Below are 22277 nucleotides of genomic sequence, written 5' to 3'. Positions count from 1 at the left end.
ACCCCGACCGGGACTAGAACCCGGTGTGCCGGCGCCGCAGGGTGGAGGATTAGCCTATTGAGCCACGGCGCCGGCACTGTTTATTGTTTTTAATAGCTTGTTTTTTAAACTCCACACTGAAGATATATGTGATTTACATACTCTCGGTAGTAGAGTATTCTGAATGTGATTGTGAATGTCCCTTTGCCAGTGAGTTTTATATATTCAGATATTTTAGTGTTACTCATTTGTGTTCTGTTCTTTCATTGTGAAGAACTCCCTTTGGCATTTCTTGTAAGCAGGTCTGGTGGTGCTGAACTAATTCAGCTTTTGCTTATCTAGCAAAGCCTTTATCTCTCCTTCAACCCTGAAGGACAACTTTGCTGGATACCAAATTCTTGGTTGGCAGTTTTTTTCCCCCTTTAGCACTTAGACTATATCTTTTATTTACTTATTTTTTATTTGACAGGTAGAGTTATAGACAGTGAGAGAGACAGAGAGAAAGGTCTTCCTTTGTTGCTTCATTCCCCAAATGGCCACTACGGCTGGCACTGTGCCAATCTGAAGCCAGGAGCCAGGTGCTTCTTCCTGGTCTCCCATGTGGGTGCATGGGCCCAAGCACTTGGGCCATCCTCCACTGCCCTCCTGGGCTACAGCAGAGAGCTGGACTGGAAGAGGAGCAACTGGGACTAGAACCTGGCGCCCACATGGGATGCCGGCACCGCAGGCAGAGGATTAACCAAGTGAGCCATGACACTGGGCCAGCACTTAGAATATAACATCCTGTTCTCTCTTGGCCTGTAAAGTTTCTGCTGGGAAATCTGTTGTAGGCATTTTGTGATTCCCTGATGTATTGCTAGTATCTCTTGCTGCTTTCAGTATCCTCTCTTTGTGATGCTTTAAAAGATTTATTCATTTATTTGAAAGGGAGAGAGAGAGAGGGAGAATGAGAATGACAATAAGGGGAGACAGAGATTTTTCTGTCTATTGGTTCACTCCTCAGATGGCTGTAATGGCCAGGGCTGGGCCAGGTTGAAAGTAGGAGCCAGAAACTCCATCCAGGTCTCCCATGTGGGTGGCAGGGGCCCAAGTACTTGGGACATTTTCTGATACTTTCTCAGACACATTAGCAGGAAGCTGGATCAGAAGTGCAGCAGCCAGGACTCAAATTGGCACTTATATGGGATGCCGGCTTTGCAGGCAGTGGCTTAACGCACTATGCTATGATGCCTGCCCTGTCCATGATTTTTGACCATTTGATTATAGTGTCTTGGAGATAATCTTATTTGGACTGAACCTGAAGATCTTTGGTCTTCCCATACTTGGATATTTATATCTTTCTCCAGATTTGTAAAGTTTTCTGCTTTTTATTTTTTTAAGCTTTCTACTCCTTTATCTTTCTTTTCTCCCTCCTGAACCTCGATGATTCAAACTTAAGTACTTTTTATGGGGTCGCATAAATGCTATAAGCCTCTTCATTCCTTTTCATTCTTTTTTCCTCCCCTGACTGCATATTTTCAAATAAGCTGCTTTTGAGTTCAGATTCTTTTTCTGCTTAATCAGTTCTGCTTTTGATACGCTTTATTGCATTTTTCATTTCATTCACTGGATTTTTCAGCTCTGGAATTTCTGCTTGAAATTTCTAACTAGGACATGTCAGCCTGTCCAGAGATTCTGGGAAGACTGTTTGGCTTGGTCCCTACTCTTGGGACTCCTGTGTCTGTTGCAGTGCTAGGGGAACACCCTAAGCCCAGAACCACTGTGGTCAGTATGGTGCTGGGCTGGAACCCATGACCTCTGAGGCAGGAGAATGCTGGTGTGTGTCTGAAGTCCATGGTTACCGAGGCCCACCTAGCACTGAGATCTGCTGAGACCCAAGTCTCTGAGGTTGGCTGGTAGTGATGTGGACTGCAGACCCTGACTGTCCTGCAGTGGATATGACTTCCTGTCTGGTGTTGGGGCAGGTCTGGAGGCTATGTCTGCAGGACCCAGCCCCATGTTAAGGCCATGGGAATCTGCTAGGTGCTGTGTTTATGGCAGCAGCCCTAGTGTTAGTGTCCAAGGTAAAGCCCTACATTTATTTCTCTCTTTCCCCAGCATGATTGGTTTCTTTCTCTGTGTGATGGTGCCTGGAGCAGGCAGAAGAGTGAGGCACATAGTACAAAACTGGCCTTTCACCCATTTCAATGTATTTCCTTTTTATTATGCTATAGCCAGGTATTGTGATTGTCACCTGATTTCCTTAGCACCTGAGGAGGTATTTTCATGCGTGAATAATTGTTCACAATGTTGGCTCTGTAGGGGGATGATTGCTCATGGTGGGGGGCTCCTGTTCCAACATCTTGCACTGCCCTCCATTCTTTCTCTTGCTAGCTTCAGTTAACCGTATCTGTTTGAATGCTTCTTCTTCTCCATCAGCAAGGACCGGGAAGGCTCAGGTGCCCAGACCCTGGGGCATGCTGGGAGAGAAGGGGCCACAGAGCTTACCCTGTAGGGACAGGGCTCTTGAGAAACCATGGAGGGGTTGTGGCCTTGGATGGGAAAGGCTGATAGGACAAGAGGAGTCTGAGCAGAGGCCACAGATTTGGGGCAGGTTTGGAGGATGGGCTCTGGGCTTAGGATGCAGGAGGACAACTAACAGGATGACCAGAACATGGAGGGAGCTAGCAGGAAGGCAGCCAGGTCCTTCCAGGAAGCGAGAAACAAAGAAGGACTCAGCTTCGGCGGCGGTAGTGGTGGTGGTGGTGGTGAGGCTGAGTCCACCGAGTGAGGAGCAAGTAATCTCTCTTCTTTGATGCTTGTCCCTGGAGGGAGACAGAAGCCAGGTGCCAGGCGAGCCTCGGGTGTTCCCCACAGGGCCATCCCCAGCAATGCTAGGACTGACCACTATCCTTTTGGGTGTAAATGGGCATAAGTATTTCAGTAAAAGGGCTAGGAGAGGATGTTGATGTGCCAGGCTCTGATCCACTCCTGACAGGTGTCTGGGTGTCTCCAGATGTACTTTTGATGTGATTGGTCCTGGAGCAGGGCCTAAAATCATGTTCTATTCTGTACTTCCCATGCATGCGGATTTTATCACCTTTCCAGGACTGCCTCTTCTGCAACAATTTTATTGCCATCACGACAATCCTAAATCTATTATTGTCTTCTCTTCTCCACACAACTTTGTTTCCTTATAGTTCTAGTGGTTTGCACTGCTAATTACTTGCTTATTCTTTTTTTAAAGAGAGTTTTCATTATAAAAACATTTAAATATACAGAAGGATTTTCTTTAAATATTTTTACATTTTACAAGTAGCACATGTTTATTTTAGAAAAATTACGAATGAATGTAAACAGGCAGTGCCAAATAAAGATCATCCATATTTTCACTACTTCTGAAATAGCCAGTGTTAACAGTTTGATGTGCATCATCGTGGATTTTCCATGAGCACACGTGGGATACGTGCACAGTCATCTTATTTGCAAGAGTAGCTCATCCTGTAGGCACTGTCTTGGAAACGCTGCTCTCCACTCCTCAGTAGATGGATTGACATCTTTCCAGTCAATGCATGAACTTGGACATTCTTAGGGGCTGCGTGATTGTCTGTGGATGGACTTCAATGGGTGTTTCTTAACTCAGCTATTGATTCTTCATAGTTGCACTTGTATCATGGCTAATGTTTCAGGATGCTAAACATGGCCAAGGGAAGTAGGCATCTATTTGTTGGATTGTGTAAGGACAAATTCCTAGAAATGGAACTGCTGGTTCCCAGGATGTGCTCTTTCCTTGAAGGCCTTTGAAATCTGCTGCTGAATTTTTCCCTTGATGTCTTACCAATGTGTGCACCATTCACCAAGGCATTAGTGCCCTTTGCTTACAAACTTGCTGCCATGCTAACGTGGGTACCTAATTGAATTATATGAATTACTCATGATACCACGTACCCACTCATCACTGTTCTCTTGCTTTTAGAACTGTCCATGGGTTTACATATGGGTGACACCAGCCCTCGGCTGGCCATATATGTGACAAGTGTAGTGAAAACCCCTGGTGTCGATCACGTAGCATTGCTGACAATCTAGTCACAAAGCAACGGGCTGTTGGCTTCCGCTCTGCTTCCGGCAGAAAGCGTTAAGGGTTAAGGTCCTTATCTGCTGAGATGGGTTGTGGCAGGTGGCAGGTGGGAGTGGTTAGGGTGGGAGAGGATGGGGTGGAAGAATGAGATGGGTCAGGCTGCCAATTCTGGCGCTGCCGCTTAAGCCTGAAAGCTGCAGGATCCTCTCCACATTAGACAGATGAGACAGCTGACAGCAGGTGGCGCCAGATGCAGCTCAGACAACTTAAATTGGACTGACAGCTGGCTGGCCAAGCTGCCTACGTGCCCAGCGTGGTGGGACGGTTGTTACCAGACTCACTAAAGTTTGCATGTTTTCCTCTGAATTTTGTTTTTGCTTCGTGTTGTACAATATTTTCTTTTTTTAAAAATATTCATTTATTATTTGAAAGAGTTACACAGAGAGAGAAGGAGAGGCAGAAAGAGAGAGAGAGAGAGAGAGAGAGAGAGAGAGAGATCTTCCATCCACTGGTTCACTCCCCAGTTGGCCACACAGGAGCCAGGAGCTTCTTCTGGGTCACCCATGCAGGTGCAGGGGCCCAAGGACTTCGGCCATCTTCTACTGCTTTCCCAGGCCGTAGCAGAGAGCTGGATCAGAAGTGGAGCAGCCAGGACTAGAACCAGCACCCATATGAGATGCTGGCACTGCAGGCGCCAGCCCCCAATATTTTCTTGATACAAATCTTCCTTTATGCTTATTTTGCTTTTTTGACCAAAAAAAAAAAAAAAAAAAGAAAAAATCTTTACCACTCACCAGATATATAAATGCTCTTGAAAATTCTTTTGAAGTCTTCAAAAGTTTTCTTTTGTTTCTGTGATCTCTGTGGAATTTATTTTTGGTGTCATATGGAGGTAATTGTTTAACACTGCCCTCACCCCAGCCCCTGGCTGTGGGGTAAGTCATTATTCAGTGACCTCTACTGAATAATCTATTTTCCCACAACTGATTGTAAAATGCTATGGTTACAGAGAACAGGGTCTTTTTCTGGATTCCTGTGTCCAGGGCGCCTTGTTCTAATTGTTGTAACTTTATACCATTTTCTTACCTCTTGTTCCCTGGATTCAGACTCTGAGACAGGGAGGTGGGTGCAGAGGTTTATCAGGGAGTTCTCCTGGGAGAGGGACCCAGAAGACAGAGGAGGCAGCAGAATGGGGTTTGGGAGAGGCCAATCACAATGCTATTTTTTTTATTTTAATTTTTTTTTTGACAGGCAGAGTGGACAGTGAGGGAGAGAGACAGAGAGAAAGGTCTTCCTTTGCCGTTGGTTCACCCTCCAATGGCCGCCGCCGCCAGTGTGCTGTGGCCGGCGCACCGCGCTGATCCGATGGCAGGAGCCAGGTACTTATCCTGGTCTCCCATGCGGGTGCAGGGCCCAAAGACTTGGGCCATCCTCCACTGCACTCCCTGGCTACGCAGAGAGCTGGCCTGGAAAAGGGGCAACCCGGCGCCCCGACCGGGACTAAATCCGGTGTGCCGGCGCCGCAAGGCGGAGGATTAGCCTAGTGAGCCGTGGCGCCGGCCCACAATGCTATTTTAATGGGGGCTTCAGTTGATCCTTGGGGAAGCTCTGTGTCATCTTTCAGAGTTGTTCCAGGTTGAGGCACGATGGCTGGGCCTTTGTGTCCCCCCACCAGCCAGTTACCGGCCCTTAGCATTCTCCTAGGAGGGGCATGATCTCAGGGAAGGCAGCCCCCGCCTCCTACGGAGGACACAGCTCAGAGCCGTCCATGGCGGGGCTGGGAGCCTCATCAGCTCTGGGGAGCAGACGCTACATAGATGTGCTGGTGTTGGGAAGCATAATCCCTCTTTTTAAAATCACGTGGCACCCTTATTTTCATCTGTGCTAGTGTTATCTTCACAGGCACTGCGTAGGGCTCTGCAGGACGGTGCTGTCTTCACTAACTTGCCTGTATTTTTGACACTATGAGAAAGCTGGAAAACTGCTGTTCTGTTGGCTGTATTTTTGTGGAATTGTTTCGTTTATTTTTAAGTTTTATTTGAAAGGCAGAGTGACAGAGGGAGGAGAGGCAGAGAGGGGAGAGAGAGTGAGAGCGAGAGAGATCTTTTGTCTGCTGGTTGTTTCCCCAAATTCGCAGCAACTAGGGCAGGGCCAGACTGAAGTCAGGAAACAGGGACTCCATCTGGGTCTCCCATGTGGGCGGCAGGGAGTCAAGCGCTTGGGGCATCCTCTGCTGCCTCCCAGGCGCACTAGCAGGGAGCTGGATTGGATATGGAGTAGCTGGAACACAAGACAACATTCCAATATGGAATATGGGGTCCTCAGCTGTGGCTTAACCTGCTGTGCCACAAAATCTATATAAAACATTAGATTTCGGGGCTGGCATTGTAGCCCAGCGGCTTAAAATGCGGCCTGCAGTGCTCGCATCCCATAGGGGTGCGGGTTCCAGTCCTGGCTGCTCCACTTCCAATCCAGCTCCCTGCTAATACACCTGGGGAAGCAGTGGAAGATGGCCCAAGGGCTTCAGCACCTGCCACCCATATGTGGGAGACCCTGAAGAAGCTCCTGGCTCCTGACCTTGGCCTGACCTACCCTGGCCATTGCGGCCATCTGGGAGTGAACTAGTGGATGGAAGACCTCTCTCTCTGTCTCTTCTCTCTTTATACCTTTCAAATAAATAAATCTTAAAAAAAAAAAAAAAACAGATCTCAAAAGGCTGTATGGAACTACGAGATACCAATGAATATTTGGTAGAATTGTTACAGTAAAGAATCAGGTGGAAGCATTGGTGAGGGTCTGAAGACAGAGGAGCGCTGCTGGTCAGTGGTGGTGCGGGCACCATGGAAAGCAGTCTCGTGTCTCCTCGAAAGGCTAAACCTACAGTCAACATGGGACCCCAAAACTCTACTTCTAGGGACATACCCCAGAGAAGTGGAAACCTATGTCTACATGGATGTTTACAGTAGCATTACTCATAATAGCAGGAAGTGTCAAATAACCCGACTGCTCATCATCCGATGAATGGATAACGCGTGGTCTATCTATCCGATGAAATGTTATTCAGCAGTAACAGGGTGTGGAGTGCTGACCCTGGCCACAGCACAGGGGATTACTGACGGCCCAGGAGCCAGTTTACTGGTTGCCCAGGGTGGTGGTGGGGACCAGGGAATGACTGCTAATGGACAGGGGGTCTCCATTTGAGGTGGGGACACTCCTCGAAAATTGGCCATGCTGATGGGTAGCTGCACAACTTGGTAAATATTCTGGAAACCACTGAAGTGTGCATGTTAAGTAGATGAATTGAATACAACCTGAGTTGTATCTCAACAAAACTGAAAAAAAAAAAAAAAAAGTCAGTGTGGAGAAAAACAACCAAGACTAATTGAGCTGATTTGTAACAGGCAGGAAGTTTATTGGCATGGAATGACTGAGAAGGAAAGCACAGGTTGCATTTTAGAATCAGAACCACACCAGCGAAGACAAGAGACTGCCACAAACAGGCAGAGGAGTAGTTGAAGCCCTGTCTCCCCAGGCTTCCTGGGTCTCTCTGCACACCTGTTGGGCTGGAGCACAGGTACCTGCTCCTAATTCACCCTTGACTTTTCACCGGAAACATTGCTGTCATGAGGCCAAATTCTTTGGCCATTATCGGTCACCGTCCTGGTTTCTCGGCTTTTACTTGAATCTAAAAATGAAACAGGAAGGATTTTAGAGCTGGAAATGGAAAGTTTGATTTACAGTCATTTTTCTTTTAATTTTTAAAAGTTAAGCTTAGGGAGGAGAGATAAAGAGGGTGCAGGATGCCTACAATGGCTTTAACAGCTGGAGCTGGGGGCCAGAACCAAAGCCAGGACACGCGAACTTGACCCAGGACTCCCAGAGGGCTGGGAAGAGCTGGGTGACTCGAGCTTCCTGCGGCCTCTCGGCGTCTGCATTAGAGGAAGCTGCGGTCGGGAGCCAGAGCTGGGAAGTGAACCCATGACCCCTGGTGTGGGCTGCAGGCGCCCTATCCACTAGGCTAAACGCTTGCCCTATTCTCACTTACCATTCAGTTCACTGATGGGATATTTTATGATTTATTTTCTGTAATTTATCATTCTCTTAGTTCATTTACTTTTTGGCTATTTAGTTTATATTTTGCACGCCAGTAATAAGTCAATTTTTTTCCCATTTTTAATTGAGCTTTTCTAAAAAGCACTGTGTTGGATCTTGGGAATAAAATTCACAAGTCGTAGTGCCTGCTTTGAAGAATTTAGGTGCGATTTTTGTTGTATTTTATGTAAATTATGGCACGTCTTCTCTTGCATTTTTCACAATGTTGAGAAATGTCAGAATAACGATTCACTTTTTTTTTTTTTTTTCCTCTGCTGAGTAACAGGGAGAGACTACCTGCTGCCCGGCTGTTGACCTAGATGCGACTCTGCCTGCAGATGGCCGCTCATCTTCCCAGGCTGCCCACAGCGGCCTGGTTACAGCCCCACCTTCCCCGTAGCTCGGCCCCAGAAGCTCCTTCCGGGTCCTGCTGCTTCTGTCGCAGCCACACCCTGCTACCCAGCCACGGCAGCCACGTTCTCGCCCTGCTTTTGTGTTTCTGCTGACACCAAGACCTCATCTCCTATCTGCCACCTCTATGAGGCCCAGTCGCCCGAGCTCCTTTCCACGATCGCGGGGTTGGGGCCGTCGTGGGAGAAGCCGCAGAGGAGAGCACCCAGGTCCCTGCCCTAGCGATGAACTTGGTGCGGCGCGTGCGCGGGGCGGGACTTGCGTGCTGCCGGTTCAGCGGCTGCATCAGGACCTGCTTGGAGGCCGCGCTGCTCGGCTTCTCACCCAGCTCGCTGCTACTGCATCCTGGGAAGGCAGCGGATGACGGGCCAGGTGCTTGGACCCCTGCCTCCCACGGAGACCTGATGGAGTTCCTGGCTCCTGGCTTTGGCCTGACCTAAGCCCAGCCATTGCAGGCATTTGGGGAATGAACCAGCAGATGGAAGATCCCTTGCTCTCGCGCTCTCTCTGCCTTTCAAGTAGATGAAAATAAATGACTACGCATTAAAAAATCATGGTGGACAAAGCTGGCGGCTGGAGGTGCTGTACATAGCTTTATGGATAGGGAAGCATTTAAGTCAGTGTATAAAGGTTGAGGAGGCCTCTCTGAGGCCCGTGAGCTGATGATGGGGGCGGAGGAGCCTCCGTCCTCTGGAGAAGCAGGTGTTGCAGCCGAGCTGTCCCAGGGTAAGGCCACCCAGAACCTCTTCGCTGTCTGAAAGCCGCTTCCTGGCTTCGCGGCCAGTCCCAGCAAGTTCCCTGCCTGGCAGAGTTGTGCCTGTCCGTGCCTCTCCCTCCTGCCCCAGCAGGAGCGTCTTGGCCGCTGCCTCCCTGCGTGTGTCGCTCGGATTAGGAGCTGCGTGCACTCTGCTTGCTTTGTACACTTGCCATTTCGGCCACACACTCAACAGAATTCGGTCACTTCCTGTAACTTCTTTTCAGCTTGCTGATTTCTTTGATTCATTGCCTGAGCCTGGGGGTGCACGAGGGAGGGCTATTGTTCACTCCTAAGACGGCTGATAGGGTGCTCTCTCTCCTGACTCCCAGCGATGACTCGGAGCCAGTCATTCGTCTCCTGGGCTCTAAGTGGGGAATCTTGGCATGGACTAGGCTGGCTCTGGGCCCTCCGTATCTTCCAAGTTTTCTGATCACACAGAATTCTTTTTTTTAAAAGATTTTATTTATTTACTTGAGAAGCAGAATTACAGGGAGAGAGAGAGAGAGAGAGAGAGAGAGAGAGAGAGAGAGAGAAGGGTCTTTCATCTGCTGGTTCACTCCCCAAGTGGCAGCAACAGCTGGGGTGGGGCCAATCCCAAGCCAGGAGCCAGGAGCCTGGAGCTTCCTCCGGGTCTCCCACATGGGTTCAGGGTCCCAAGCACTTGGGCCATCTTCTGCTGCTTTCCCAGGCTATCAGCAGGGAGCTGGATTGGAAGTGGAGCAGCTGGGACTTGAACTCGTGCCCATATGGAATGCCAGCACTTCGGGGGTATGCCTGATGTACTACCCTTCAGCACTGGTCCCACGGAATTTATTTTGAAATCTTTATTTCTTCATCATCATGCTTCCTAGAGGCTTCATACAAACCGTCACTCTCCAAAGTGCATAGATTGGGCATTTTATCATCACGACAGTCTTCTGAAGTAGATGTTTTCACTTTTATCCCCATTTTACAAGCAAGGAAATTGAGGGACAGAGCAGGTAGATAACTTTCTCAAGGAAACACATGTGCAAAGGGGTGGAAATTGTTTGGAATCTAGGCAGTTCAAGGCCTCTCCCTTAATTGCTCTCAAGCCTGCTATCCTGGGGCTGGCACTGTGGCATAGTAAGTTAAGCCTCCACCTGCTGGGCCAGCATTTTATATAGGCGCAGGTTTGAGTCCCGGCTGTTCCACTTCCAATCCAGCTCCCTGCTAATGACCTGGGAAAGCAGCAGAAGATGGCCCAAGTACTTAGGCCCCTGCACCCATGTGGGGTAACCCAGAAGATGCTCCTGGCTCCTGGCTTTGGATTGGCCCAGCTCTGGCCATTGAAGCTATCTGGGGAGTGAACCAGCAGATGGAAGATATTTCTCTCTGTCTCTCCCTCTGTTTGTAAATCTGCCCATGAAATAAATAAATAAATCTTAAAAAAGAAATAAAAAAACCCTACCATCTCTAATTTGCAAATCTCACTCTTTTTCCTTAGCTGGACATGTTGGTTAATGTGGTGAATTAGAGGACGAGGCCCAAGCTGTGCTCCCTGACCTGCCAACTGCAGCCAGAACCTCTGCGCTCCTGTTGGGGTCGTCACAGGGCTCCCGCTCATGGCCCTTCTCCCAGGCCCTGGAAGGCAAGCACCGGAGCTGTGGATTGTGGTTCTATGAGCAGTCTCCAGGCTGGTCCTGAGCAGACTCGCTGTTCAAAGATGTGGAAGAGGGAAAAACAAGGCAAAGGGAAAAGCCACCTGTGATATTGAGTCTAATGATTGGATTCATGGGCGCCTTTGGGTTGGGGTGAACGCCAGCAGCTGGGATCCTGGAGACCCCTGCTGTGCCTGCCGTGGTTTGTTACTGGGTGGTGGGCAGGGGTCATGGGCAAGGCTTAGGGTCATGTTTGTGGACTGTGGCTGAGAAAGTATCTTTGTTAAAAAATTATTTATTTGAAAGGCAGGAGGAGAGAGGGAGAGAGGGAGAGAGAGAGAAGAGACAAAGAGAGAGAATCTTCCATCTGCTGGTTTATTCCCCAAATGGCCGCAATGGCTGGGGCTGGGCCAGGCTGAAGCTGGGGGTCAGGAACTTCATCTGGGTCTTTCACGAGGGTGCAGGGTCCAAGGACTTGGGCCACATTATTACAGAGCAGGATCCAAGGACTTGGGCCAGAAGATCACTGCTTTCTAATATTCCCAGGACATTTGTCGTTCTGTGCAGCTGGGCCATTTACTACAGAACGGCTTCTTGTTACCCTACAAACTGTGGCCCAGAGCTTCGGCTACATCACTGGCATGGAATCTGCCCCAGCCCCAGTTGATTCTCTGATTCTTTTGCACCCACTGCATTTCACAGATGCCTTTTTGATATTCATTATGTGAATCATGGTACAGGGTGGAGCGATCTGAGTTTAAAGTTGCAATGACTCATTATTTAAATTCCTTTTGGGCCTGAGGTGCAGCTTTGAATTGTTTTCGGTGCAAAGCTGAGTCACATCATGTATTTTTTATTCAGCCCTGAGCCTGGAGCTAGGCTGGGTGCTGAGGATTCGGGGAAGGTAGAAATAGCCTTTGACCTCCAGAGCTCTCCAAGTGGTCAGTGACGGCTCTTCTGATGGGAACAGTCAGGAGGAAGCAGCCACGGGAAGATCTGGGAAAAGGGCATTTGAGGCAGTGGGGACAGCTGGTGCGAAGGCTCTGAGGCAGAAGTGAGCTTGTATTTCAGGACGTGAATGAGGGGAAACAGGGTTAGAGTGAAGGAGGGGAAGGTGTAAGCTGTGGGAGGAGAGATAGTGCCCTGGGGCCCTCAGAAGCCATCTGCATCTCATTCCCGGTGCAGCAGGAGCCCTCGGGAGCATTTTCAGAAGGGTAGTGACACGGTCACGCGTGTGTAAGCTAATCAGCCAATTTTTGGATGCTATAATACCCAGTACAAGCTAACTTTCCGAGGAAAGAGGTTTGCTTAGCTAACAGTTTTGGAGCCTGAAAGTTCAAGATCCCATGGCCCCTTCTCTCTGGCCTCTGGTGAGGACCTTAGGTTGATCAGAGTGGCAGGCATGCCTGTGCGAGGAGATCCCACAGCGAGGTAGGAAGCAGGGAGGGTGAGCTGTGGCCAGGCTCCCACTGGGAGAACTACCCTAGCCCCTCCCAGGGCCAGGACTCCAGCAACCTAAAGACCTGCCACTGGCCCCACCTCCTAAAGGTTCCATCAGCTCCCAGAGTACCACACAGGCACCAAGCTTCCATCCATGGACCCGTGGGGAACAAACCGCATCCCAATCAAAGCTATTATCTATCTATCTATCTATCTATCTATCTATCTATCTACTGCTGACCATCAATCTCTATCTACCTGTCTGTTGATATATAAAGAGATATTTACTCACATTTTTGAAGGAATCTACCACTCTGGCTGACTCTGTGGTGCCGCAGGTTAAGCTGCTGCCTGTAGCACCATCATCCCATCTAGGCACCTGTTCATGTCCCGGCTGCTCCACTTCTGATCCAGCTCCCTGCTAACACACCTGGGAAAGCAGCAGAAGACAGCCCAAGTGCTTGGGCCCCTGTACCCATGTGGGAGACCCAGATGAAGCTCCTGGCTCCTGGCTTCAGCCTGGCCCAGCCTTGGCTGTTGCAGTCATCTAGGGGAGTGAATCAGCTAATGGAAGATCAATTCTCTCTCTTTCTCTCTCTCTGCTTCTCCCTCTCTGTAATTCTGCCTTTCAAATAAAAATAAATAAATCTTTTAAAAAAAGGAAATCAACCAGCATGCATGTATTTTTATTGAGGAACAGTCAGTGATGTGCTGGTAAGTCTTTTTTCTTTTTTTCCTAAGACTGTGAGTGAGCCAAGGGGCCACTTAGCCACTCTGCCAGATGCCCGGCCCCTAAGGGAGGTTTCGGTGAAGGTGAGAATTGAGTGCTGTGGCATCTGGACAATTATAAGATTTTTTTCTAAGTGGAATTTTCTCTGAGATTGCATTTTTAAAAATCACCCGATGGGGGACATAATTAGCCATTTTGGCTCTAGTTGCCTTTGGCTAAGATCGTATCAACAGAAGACAAAAAAAGTAATTGAGGAATAATTACGGTGCTCTAAGGGACTCTGTCATCTTTGCTGCTTAATATTTTCACATGGAACCCAAAATAAAATTCCATGAATGGATCATTCATCCCTAGAGAACTGATGGTCAGCTTTATTATTTTGGGGTAATTTGATCTGAGGGAATTCTCAGTTCATTTAATTTATTTCCCTTTATTAGAAATTAATCCATTGGTCAAGAGAGTTATAAATGTCAGCTAAAACTGTGTCATGCAAGTTATTATTTGTTATGTGTGTATAGTGTATGTTTGTAATACAATTATGTTAATGACTTCATTAGCTTAATTTAATTCTAAAACTCTTGCTGTAACCTCTCTTTTCTTTGGAATATTACTTGAATATGTATCCAGAAGGGAATGAGATATGAAAGTTAGTCATTGTGAATACTGGGTATCAAGAAGGGACTTCTTGGGGACAGGAATTTGTGCAGTGGTTGCGATGCTGGTTGGGACACACACACCTCCCACATGGAAGTGCCTGAGTCTGAGCCCTGGCTTTGTTCCCAATTCCAGCTCCCTGGGAGGTGAGGGCTCACGAACTGGGATCCTTGCCAGCCATGTGTGAGACCTGGATTGGATTCTGGGCTTTGGCTGTTGCAGGTGCTAGGAGAGTGATTCAACAGATGGAATCTCTCTTGGACTTTCAAGTGAAATAAAAATAAATAAAAAAATGAAAACGAATGATTATTTATTGAGTGCTTATCCCATAAATGTAATTTTGAATAATTTATTTATTATTATCACTTTAATGGCTTTTTTCATATACTTGAAAGACAAGGGAGGAAAAAAAATATATATATATATATATATATATAGAGAGAGAGAGAGAGAGAGATTGGGAGAGATTGATTTTACCTATTAGGTCACTCCCCAAATGCCTGCAATAGCCAGGGCTGGGCCAAACCGAAATCAGGAGTTCAGACTCCATCTGGGTTCCCAGCTGGGCATGGATGGCAGGGATGAAGCACCTGAGCCATCACCTGCTGCCTCCCAGGATGCATTGCAGAAAGCTGGATTGGAAGCAGAGGTGCCGGGACCCAAACAGGCACTCCAATGTGGGATGCGGATGCCCCAAGCGTTGGCTTAACCTGCAGCAGATTTGTTCAGATTTATAATAAGCATTTAAAAGAAGTGCTCTCATTATTCCCATTCACATATGAAGAACCTGAGATGTATATGTTTTAGCTATTATCAAAGGGACTAAACTTACTATGTCAGAGTGTGGCAGGTTGGGGCTTCAAGTGAAAGTGATGTTATTCCTTCTTAATTTGTCTCATTTTGAATTATTGGGAAAACCTCCTGAAAATCTAGGAGGAAACCTGCTAATTATTTTTAATTTAATTTAATTTTGTTTTTTAAAAAACTTTTATTTAGTAAATATAAATTTCGAAAGAACAACTTTTGGATTAGAGCGGTTCCCCCCCCCCATAACCTCCCTCCTACCCGCAACCATCCCATCTCCTACCCCGTCTCTCATCTTATTCTTCATTAAGATTCATTTTTATTATTATCTTTATATACAGACGATCAACTTAGTATATACTAAGTAAAATTTTCAACAGTCCTGCTAATTATTTTTAAAGATTTCACATAAATAGAAAAATTGGTAGTTGTTCATATATCTGTATCCCGGATGTGAACATTTTAGAGATAAGGCAACACCACGCGAGATAGCTTGCTGAAGGAAGAGGCTTTATTGAATATAAAGAACGGACAACAGATTTTGGTAGGGTAATCCAGTGTGAATCACAATAATTGTATGTGACATTATTCTACATGAACGGGGAGATCTGCGATTGATTGCCCAGAAAGAGAAAGGAACAGAAAGACAGTAAGATGGACGTTTTTCTTGAGGTGCTCATTTTTCAGAAAGCTACATTTTCTTCTCTGTGGATATTTGGCACATCATCTCTGTCGCGTCTCAGGTTAATTGCTTTGAGATTTCTCTTCCAGGGAGTGGAGCCTGGTGGTCAGAATTTTGCTGCGCTGGTCTACCTCTTCGAGAACTTTCTTCACCACGATGGCTTTTGTCGGATCTGAAAATTGAAATTTCAGAGGAGATTTATAGAGCGTTGAGAAGAGATGACTCAGCAATCATATTAGAGAAACATGATTTCTATGTATGACAGACTATGCTTTAAGTACAAATATTTAGACTCATGCTGGTGAATTTTGACTCCTTTGCTCAGTTGATGCTGTACATAAATGTCTGTGGCATTAGGCCCCATACAAATGTACAATGTCATGTGTTAATAAACATAAAATTTGCCATTTTAACAAGCAAAATCTTGGTGACAGGCTGCTTTGTTTGAAATGAGCGCACACCGCTAAGTCAGACATCTGGCACACAGTCCCTGCTACAGTCTGCGTTACATGGATTCTCACTAAGCCATGGTGATAGAGAAGCAAGCTGTGCGTAGGAAATGAGGACGTGAGCCCAGCAACCCAATGCCATTCGCGTTACCTTTGACTTGATTTCCCACGCTTCCGGAGCCGTAGTCTTTAGACTTGTAACTGCTAGTTTTGCAAGCCCTGTGGAAACATCCCCGAGAGACGGCAAGTTAGAGAGAATGCCTTGTGTTCCAGCTGCACCTGGAGGCTTTTCTCTCTAGGTTTTTGGTGGGAACTGTTGAAGGGGTTCCAGAGTTGAGCCTACTCTGCTTCTGTCATAAAGAAGTGACACTTTTCCTCTCCATGCCTTAAACCCAGAGCTTGTTGTATTTTGGTATTGTATGATGTTGCTAATTTGCATCTTGGCCAGATAATATTATGTTCGACTTTAGCATTCACGATGATAAATGCAGCCGCATACATTCAAGTTCACTGTCCAGAGAGCGAAGTTTCAAATGGATTCCAAGACAGTTCTCTCTCGGTATCTGTGAGAGATTGGCTCCAGGACCCCCCAGGGATACCCAAATTTGCAGATGCTCAAGTCCTTTATACAAAAGGACATAGTCTTTGCATATAAGGAATGTGTATCCTCCCGTATACTTTAAGACCTACTCACAACATCTAATACAACGTAAATTCTATGCAAATTGCTGTCCCACTGTATTTAGGGGATATGACCAGAACACCATCTGGGCCTGCTCAGTGAAGATGCACTCCCCTCACCCCCCACCCCCACCCCGCCATGTCTTCAACCTGAGCTTGCGGAGTCTGCAGGTGCAGAGAACCGGGCGGAGATGGCCTCTTCCGGCCCAGCCCTTCACCTACCCTTCATCTCCTCCTATGAGGAGGCAGTAGGTCTCAATCTCCTTCTCCAGGTACACCTTGATGTCCAGCAGCTGCTCATACTCGAGTTTCTGGCCCTCGGTCTCGGTCCTGACCTGGTGCAGCTGCTCCTCCAGGGCCCCGATCTGGGCCTGGATGTGCGCGAGCTGTGTGCAGTAGTTGCCCTCGGTCTCCGTCAGGGAGCACTCCAGGGAGTGTTTCTGTCAGGGGACGAAACAGAGAGACTGAGACGGATACACTGCTACGCGGGGGTCTCTTGGAGACTTGATTTTACTCTCCTCTACCTATAATTGTTTTAGATTTCACATCAGCATATAATTAAAATGACTCTGACACTGCTTAAAAGGGAGCAAAGCTTGCTTTTCAGTAGAATAAGGACATTGGCATTGTTGCTTTAGCTGCTAAGTATACAATTCTGTCATTTAAACATTTTCTAAAAACTTCATGAGCAAGTGAGAGAGAGAGAGAGAAAGAGAGAGAGCGAGAGAGCGAGAGAAAGCGAGAGAGATCTCATCCACTGGTTCACTCCCCAAATGCTGGGTCTAAAGCCAGAAGCTAGGAACTCAATCCAGGTCTCCCGCATGGGAGGCAGGAATCCCATCACTTGAGCCTTCCCTGCAGCCTCCCAGGGTCTGCATTAGCAGGCAGCTGGAGTCAAAGCTGGAGCTGGGATTCGCCTCAGGTGCTCTAAGATGTGACACAGGCATCTTGACCGGTAAGCCAGAGACCTGTGCCTACAATCCTATTCTCCTGTTTTAAGATAAATATGAAAATATAGCAGATTGGGGCTGGTGCTGTGGGGTCGCAGGTAAACCACCACCTGCAACCCCAGTATCCCAAGTGGGTGCTGGTTCCAGTCCTGGCTGCTCCACTTCCGATCCAGCTCCCCCTGCTAATGCGCCTGGGAAAGCAGCAGAAAGCTCAAGTGCCACCCACGTGGGAGACCTGGAAGAAGCTCCTGGCTCCTGGCTTCTGCCTGGCCCGTCCCCAGCCACTGTGGCATTTTGGGGAGTGAACCAGCGGATGGACAATCTCTATCACTCTCCCTTGTCTCGCTTTGTAACTCTGAGTTTCAAACAGATAAATAAATCTTTGAAAAACAAAGTTGCTTCCTTGACCGAGACCACAAAGCAAAGACACGTGTGTTCAACAGCACGGAGGGCCTTAGCGCCAGCTGGCCCCTATCTGAAGCGGTGACCCGGGGTTCGGGAAGACCCTGTCCTCCCCCTACCGTGGCCAGGAGGGACTGCAGCTCGATCTCCAGGGTTTGCAGCGTGCGCTTCATCTCGGTCAGCTCGTTGCGGGCGGAGGTGGTGGCGCCCACGTCCTCTGAGATCTGCTGCTGCAGCGAGGCGCTCTGCAACACCGAAGCAGGGGCGCCGTGTTAGGGACGGGGATGTGACACCGCCGCGCAGGAGGGGCGTGCTCCGCTCCAGACTCACCTTCTCGTTGAACCAGGCCTCGGCGTCCCTGCGGTTGTTCTCAGCCAGGGCTTCGTACTCGGCGCGCATGTTGTTCAGCATCAGCGTGAGGTCCACGCCGGGCGCCGCGTTCATCTCCACGTTCACGTTGCCGCCGGCCGCGCACTGCAGGACCTGCATCTCCTGGGGGCAGAAAGCATTCAGCTCAGCGATGCGGGCATCTCCGGAAAGTCTGGGCGCGCGGCTGTGGCAGGGTTCTCAGGGCTCCCGGCTTCCCTCTCGGGGCTGTGCACGACCTCCACTGCCCACATTTTACATCGCCTGTCCCTCTGACTTCACTCTCTAGGACGGTGAGCTCACTCCCTGTTTTGATTCCTGCTTCTAAAACAACAACGCACAGGCTTTGGTTCTGCTAGCCCAGAACCAGCCTTAATGCCTTGTCCAAATGGAAGTCCTTAAAACTTTGCACACGCATTGTCTCCGGTCTCTGATTCTGTTTGTTTGCAGTACAAATGTGGAGCCAGCTCTGAAGTGTGCTTAACTCAGCCACGTTCTGACCCAGACAGCACAAGCCTGGTGCAAGGACTGGGTTTCAATAATTCTGAACCATTGAAAAGTTTGTAAATAAACCAGTGCACACATGCGTGCGTGTGCGTGTGTGTGTGCGTGCATGTGCACGCGCCCTCCAGGGAAGAAGAATCCCAGCTGTCTGCCGAGCTCACACAGGGACTTCTCAGTGTCCTGTTGGACTCTGGGGTCAGGCGAATGTCCCTGAGAACCCTGCGGCTGCTCAGGAGTGGCTGCACGAACTTGGCAAGCTGGCTTACCCCCTGTCATTGTGCCGTGCTTACTGACAAAGTGAGGCACATCCTGAAGCTCTGGCGTAGTGCGAGAGGTCTCTTACATAAGAAGACTTAGTACCACTTCCTGGTGCGGAGGTGCTCAACAAGTGCTGGTTCCCAGCACGGGAGCTGCAGTCCATCGTGCAAAGGTCACGTGTGCTGCCTGCTGAGCTGTGCGCCGGGAGAGCGGACTCAGTTCCCTGACTGTGGACAGCAGGCAGCTCTGCTAAGACTGTGCGATGTCCTGGTCGGCCTGGGTTTCTGCCTCTCCCCACCCTCAGAGCGGTTGCAGTGGTGCTGAGAGGCCTCCTGGGCCACCTGCGGCAAATCCCCAGGGCCAGGGCTGCTTCTTTAATGGGTCCTCTACCCTCTCTATCTCCACATGTGCTCTTTACTTCTGAGGATTTACTGCAAACTCCCCCAATGCAAGCAGAAAAAAGGGGAAAAAGGTGTATGTGGGTCTGCCTATGAGGCATTAAACCATCAAACGCTTTCAGTTTTATCAAAACCTTGACTGCCGTGGGCTATAACCACACTTGAGCCCAGACAGCCAAATAAATGTTGTTATTCGATTGATGGCGTTTGCAAGACAACCTCATAGCTAATAACGCAGAATTCTTAGCTTGATTCTTAAGGCAGATGCTTTGCGCATTTGCCTTGACTGTGGCAGTCTTTTGGCTGTTTATCCAATTCAGGCATCTGCATTGTGGTACAGCGGGTTAAGCTGCCTCTTGTAACACCTCGTATCAGAGCACTGAGTGGAGTCTCTACCACTTCACTTCCAATCCAGTTCCTGCTCATGCACCTGGGAAAGCAGCAGAGGATGGCCCAGGTGCTTGGACTCTGCCACCAGATAGGGGACCAGGATGAAGTTTCTGGCTGCTGGCTTCAGCCTGGCCCACACCTGGCTGTTGTGGCCATTTAGGGAGCAAACCAGTGGAAGATCTCTCTCTCTCTCTCTGTCACTTTGCCTTTCAAGTAAACAAATCATCTCCCCCTCCCCTGCCCACACAGGCAGAGTGGACAGTGAGAGAGAGAGACAGAGAGAAAGGTCTTCCTTTTCCGTTGGTTCACCCCCCAATGGTCACTGCAGCCAGCACACTGGGGCCGGCACACCGAGCTGATCCGAAGCCAGGAGCCAGGTGCTTCTCCTGGTCTCCCATATGGGTGCAGGGCCCAAACACTTGGGCCATCCTCTACTGCCCTCCCAGGCCACAGCAGAGAGCTGGACTGGAAGAGGAGCAACCGGGACAGAATCTGGCACCCCGACCGGGACTAGAACCTGGGGTGCCGGCGCCACAGGCGGAGGATTAGCCTATTGAGCTGTGGCACCAGCCAACAAATCATCTTTAAAAATATCATTTTCAATGGTCCAAGCTATTTAGTTTGATTTGGTGTAAGAAGATGGTGGCTCTGAAAGCCATCCCAAAGATGCAATGGCCACATGCTCTGACTTTGAAGGTGGCTTCCCACAGTGGCCACTCTGGAAGCACACCGTCTACTTGGGTGTCTAAATTCTGGTCCAACAGTTCCATCTCAATCTCATCATTGTTATAGCCACACTGGCTAAGAATATGCATTCATGTTAAATCTGTGCACTTAATGTGCATGGGAAGCCAATAGTTTCGGGTTTTAAGTCCACGGAAATTTCAATCTGGCTTTCTTGGGATGTCTTGAAAGGATATTTGCTGTGTCTAATTAGGTGTCATCTCCTAAGTGGATCTCCTTATCTTAGCTCTAATGACGGAGCCAGACACTGCTCTTATAATCCTCACTGGTCTGGAAAACCTGATTCCTTTTGTTCCCATGGGAAACCTGCTGAGAGAGAGCAAGTGTGAATCTGTACGGATAATCTGATGTCTGTGCAGACACACGCGGCACGGGCTCCTTCCCTCAGAGGCGAAGTGCACCCTCTCCCGCCTGGGGGACAGCAGGAGGAGGCAAGCTCTCTCACCTCCTTGTGGTTCTTCTTGAGGTAGGTCATCTCCTCGCTGAGGGTTTCGTACTGAATCTCCAGGTCGGTCCTGCACAGAGTGATCTCATCCAGCGCTCGGCGCAGCCCGTTCACGTCGGCCTCCACGCTCTGGTGGAGAGCCAGCTCGTTCTCGTACCTGCAGAGGGGCCGGCGACCGGCCGGTGCGTCACCATCAGGGACGTGACCACCGGGCAGTGACAAATGCTAAAATTCTGCACCTCTGAAGTGGCGGCTCTGGCCACAGGACAGTTTCAAAGTTTCTTGCGTGGTAATAATTACTGCCGATTTGGAATTATTTGACAGAAGGAGAACGAGGTTATTGGGTACCAGGTTTATAGCGGTTGACACTTTATATTTCATAACCACAGTATAAAAAAAGTGATAACATCCTGCTTATTCTAAATCTGTGTTTTGCAGTTTCAGAATGGGAATATTTAATGGAGGGATGAAAAATAAGTGGGGTTTGCTCGCCATTGCTTTTATTTGACTGCTTTATCTTATTTGCGGTCCATTCGCCTCGCCCTGTGCCTCCACTTACTTGAGTCTGAAGTCGTCGGCCGTCAGCCTGGCGTTGTCGATCTGCAGCACGGCATTGGCGTTGCTAGTGGTGGCAGCGATGATCTAGAAACGGGGTGTGTGACGCTTTACAGGTCTCATCATGGCGAGGGAAACTCAAGAAGTGCTTTTTTTTTTTTTTAATGGATTAGGAATTGGAAAGAATCATAATCTGTTTAATTACTACATAGTCAGTGACATTTGTACCACGGATTTTTCAACAGACTCCAGTCAATGATGATTTCCCAAGTTAAATTGCAGGTGCCTTTAAGAAATTATAGGTAGCAATGATACACATGTTTGGAATTCCATTGAAAGAAATGAAAACCTGTAAAAGATTGCCAAGTGCAGTTTCTTACCTGAGTTTTCAGGTCCTCGATGATTGGGAGGTACCTGCTGTAGTCGTGATCCAGGCCACGGCACGAGCCAGGCCCGTACTGCTCATACCAGGCCTTGATCTTCTGCTCCAGCTCGGCGTTGGCCTCCTCCAGGGCGCGCACGTTGTCCAGGTAGGAGGCCAGGCGGTCGTTGAGGTTCTGCATGGTCACCTTCTCGTTGCCCGAGAGGAGGCCGCCCTCGTTCACGGTGAAGCCAGCACAGGAGCTGCTTCCCCCTGCACTCCCCGCCAGGGAGCTGCCACCGAAGGCACAGGAGAAGCCACTTCCAATGCCAGGGACGCCGCAAGCATTTCCAGCCCCAAAGCTGCCGGCCGTGCTGGACAGCCTGAGTGATCCTGTGCTGGGGCGGGTACCGGACCTCCGGGATCCACTGGAAAGCCGAAGAGACATGGTGTCAGGGCAGGCGGGTGCAGAACTGTGGTCGGGAGAGCCAGATGGAGCGCCTTCTCGTACCAACCGTTTTGTTAGCCTTTTTATAGACAATTCCCAGG

At 48.8% G+C, this 22277-nt stretch overlaps 1 protein-coding gene and 1 long non-coding RNA gene across 2 annotated transcripts in view; one reads left to right on the top strand and one right to left on the bottom strand.

Moving 5' to 3' along the window:
* Positions 1 to 15285, top strand: part of LOC127484401 (uncharacterized) — a 42738-nt gene extending 27453 nt beyond the window's left edge. Inside the window, exons 2-3 of the long non-coding RNA XR_007911333.2 lie at positions 8415 to 9265; positions 10762 to 15285. This is a non-coding gene — a long non-coding RNA (uncharacterized lncRNA). The remainder of the gene's footprint in view (positions 1 to 8414; positions 9266 to 10761) is intronic.
* Positions 15033 to 22250, bottom strand: KRT25 (keratin 25). Its single transcript, XM_002719362.5, has 8 exons — positions 21748 to 22250; positions 21372 to 21454; positions 20813 to 20969; positions 18038 to 18199; positions 17827 to 17952; positions 16578 to 16795; positions 15826 to 15893; positions 15033 to 15397 (listed from the first exon to the last, which is right to left on the bottom strand). Exons 1-8 carry the CDS (start codon positions 22174 to 22176, stop codon positions 15288 to 15290), a joined length of 1353 nt encoding a protein of 450 aa, XP_002719408.1. The 5' UTR covers positions 22177 to 22250; the 3' UTR covers positions 15033 to 15287.
* Between the last annotated feature and the right edge of the window lie 27 nt (positions 22251 to 22277).

The sequence above is a fragment of the Oryctolagus cuniculus genome, chromosome 17 (genome assembly GCF_964237555.1).
Source record: "Oryctolagus cuniculus chromosome 17, mOryCun1.1, whole genome shotgun sequence".
Classification (NCBI taxonomy): domain Eukaryota; kingdom Metazoa; phylum Chordata; class Mammalia; order Lagomorpha; family Leporidae; genus Oryctolagus; species Oryctolagus cuniculus.
Note: the sequence above shows the minus strand (reverse complement) of the source record. Positions and strands in the feature narration are given on the sequence as shown.

Coding starts and splice junctions, on each gene's coding strand:
- KRT25 (XM_002719362.5), bottom strand. CDS start 22,176: ATGTCTCTTCGGCTTTCCAGTGGATCCCGGAGGTCCGGTACCCGCCCC. Junction 18,200..20,812: donor TCAAGAAGAACCACAAGGAG/GTGAGAGAGCTT, acceptor TTCTGCCCCCAG/GAGATGCAGGTCCTGCAGTG. Junction 15,398..15,825: donor CGTGGGAAATCAAGTCAAAG/GTAACGCGAATG, acceptor TTCAATTTTCAG/ATCCGACAAAAGCCATCGTG.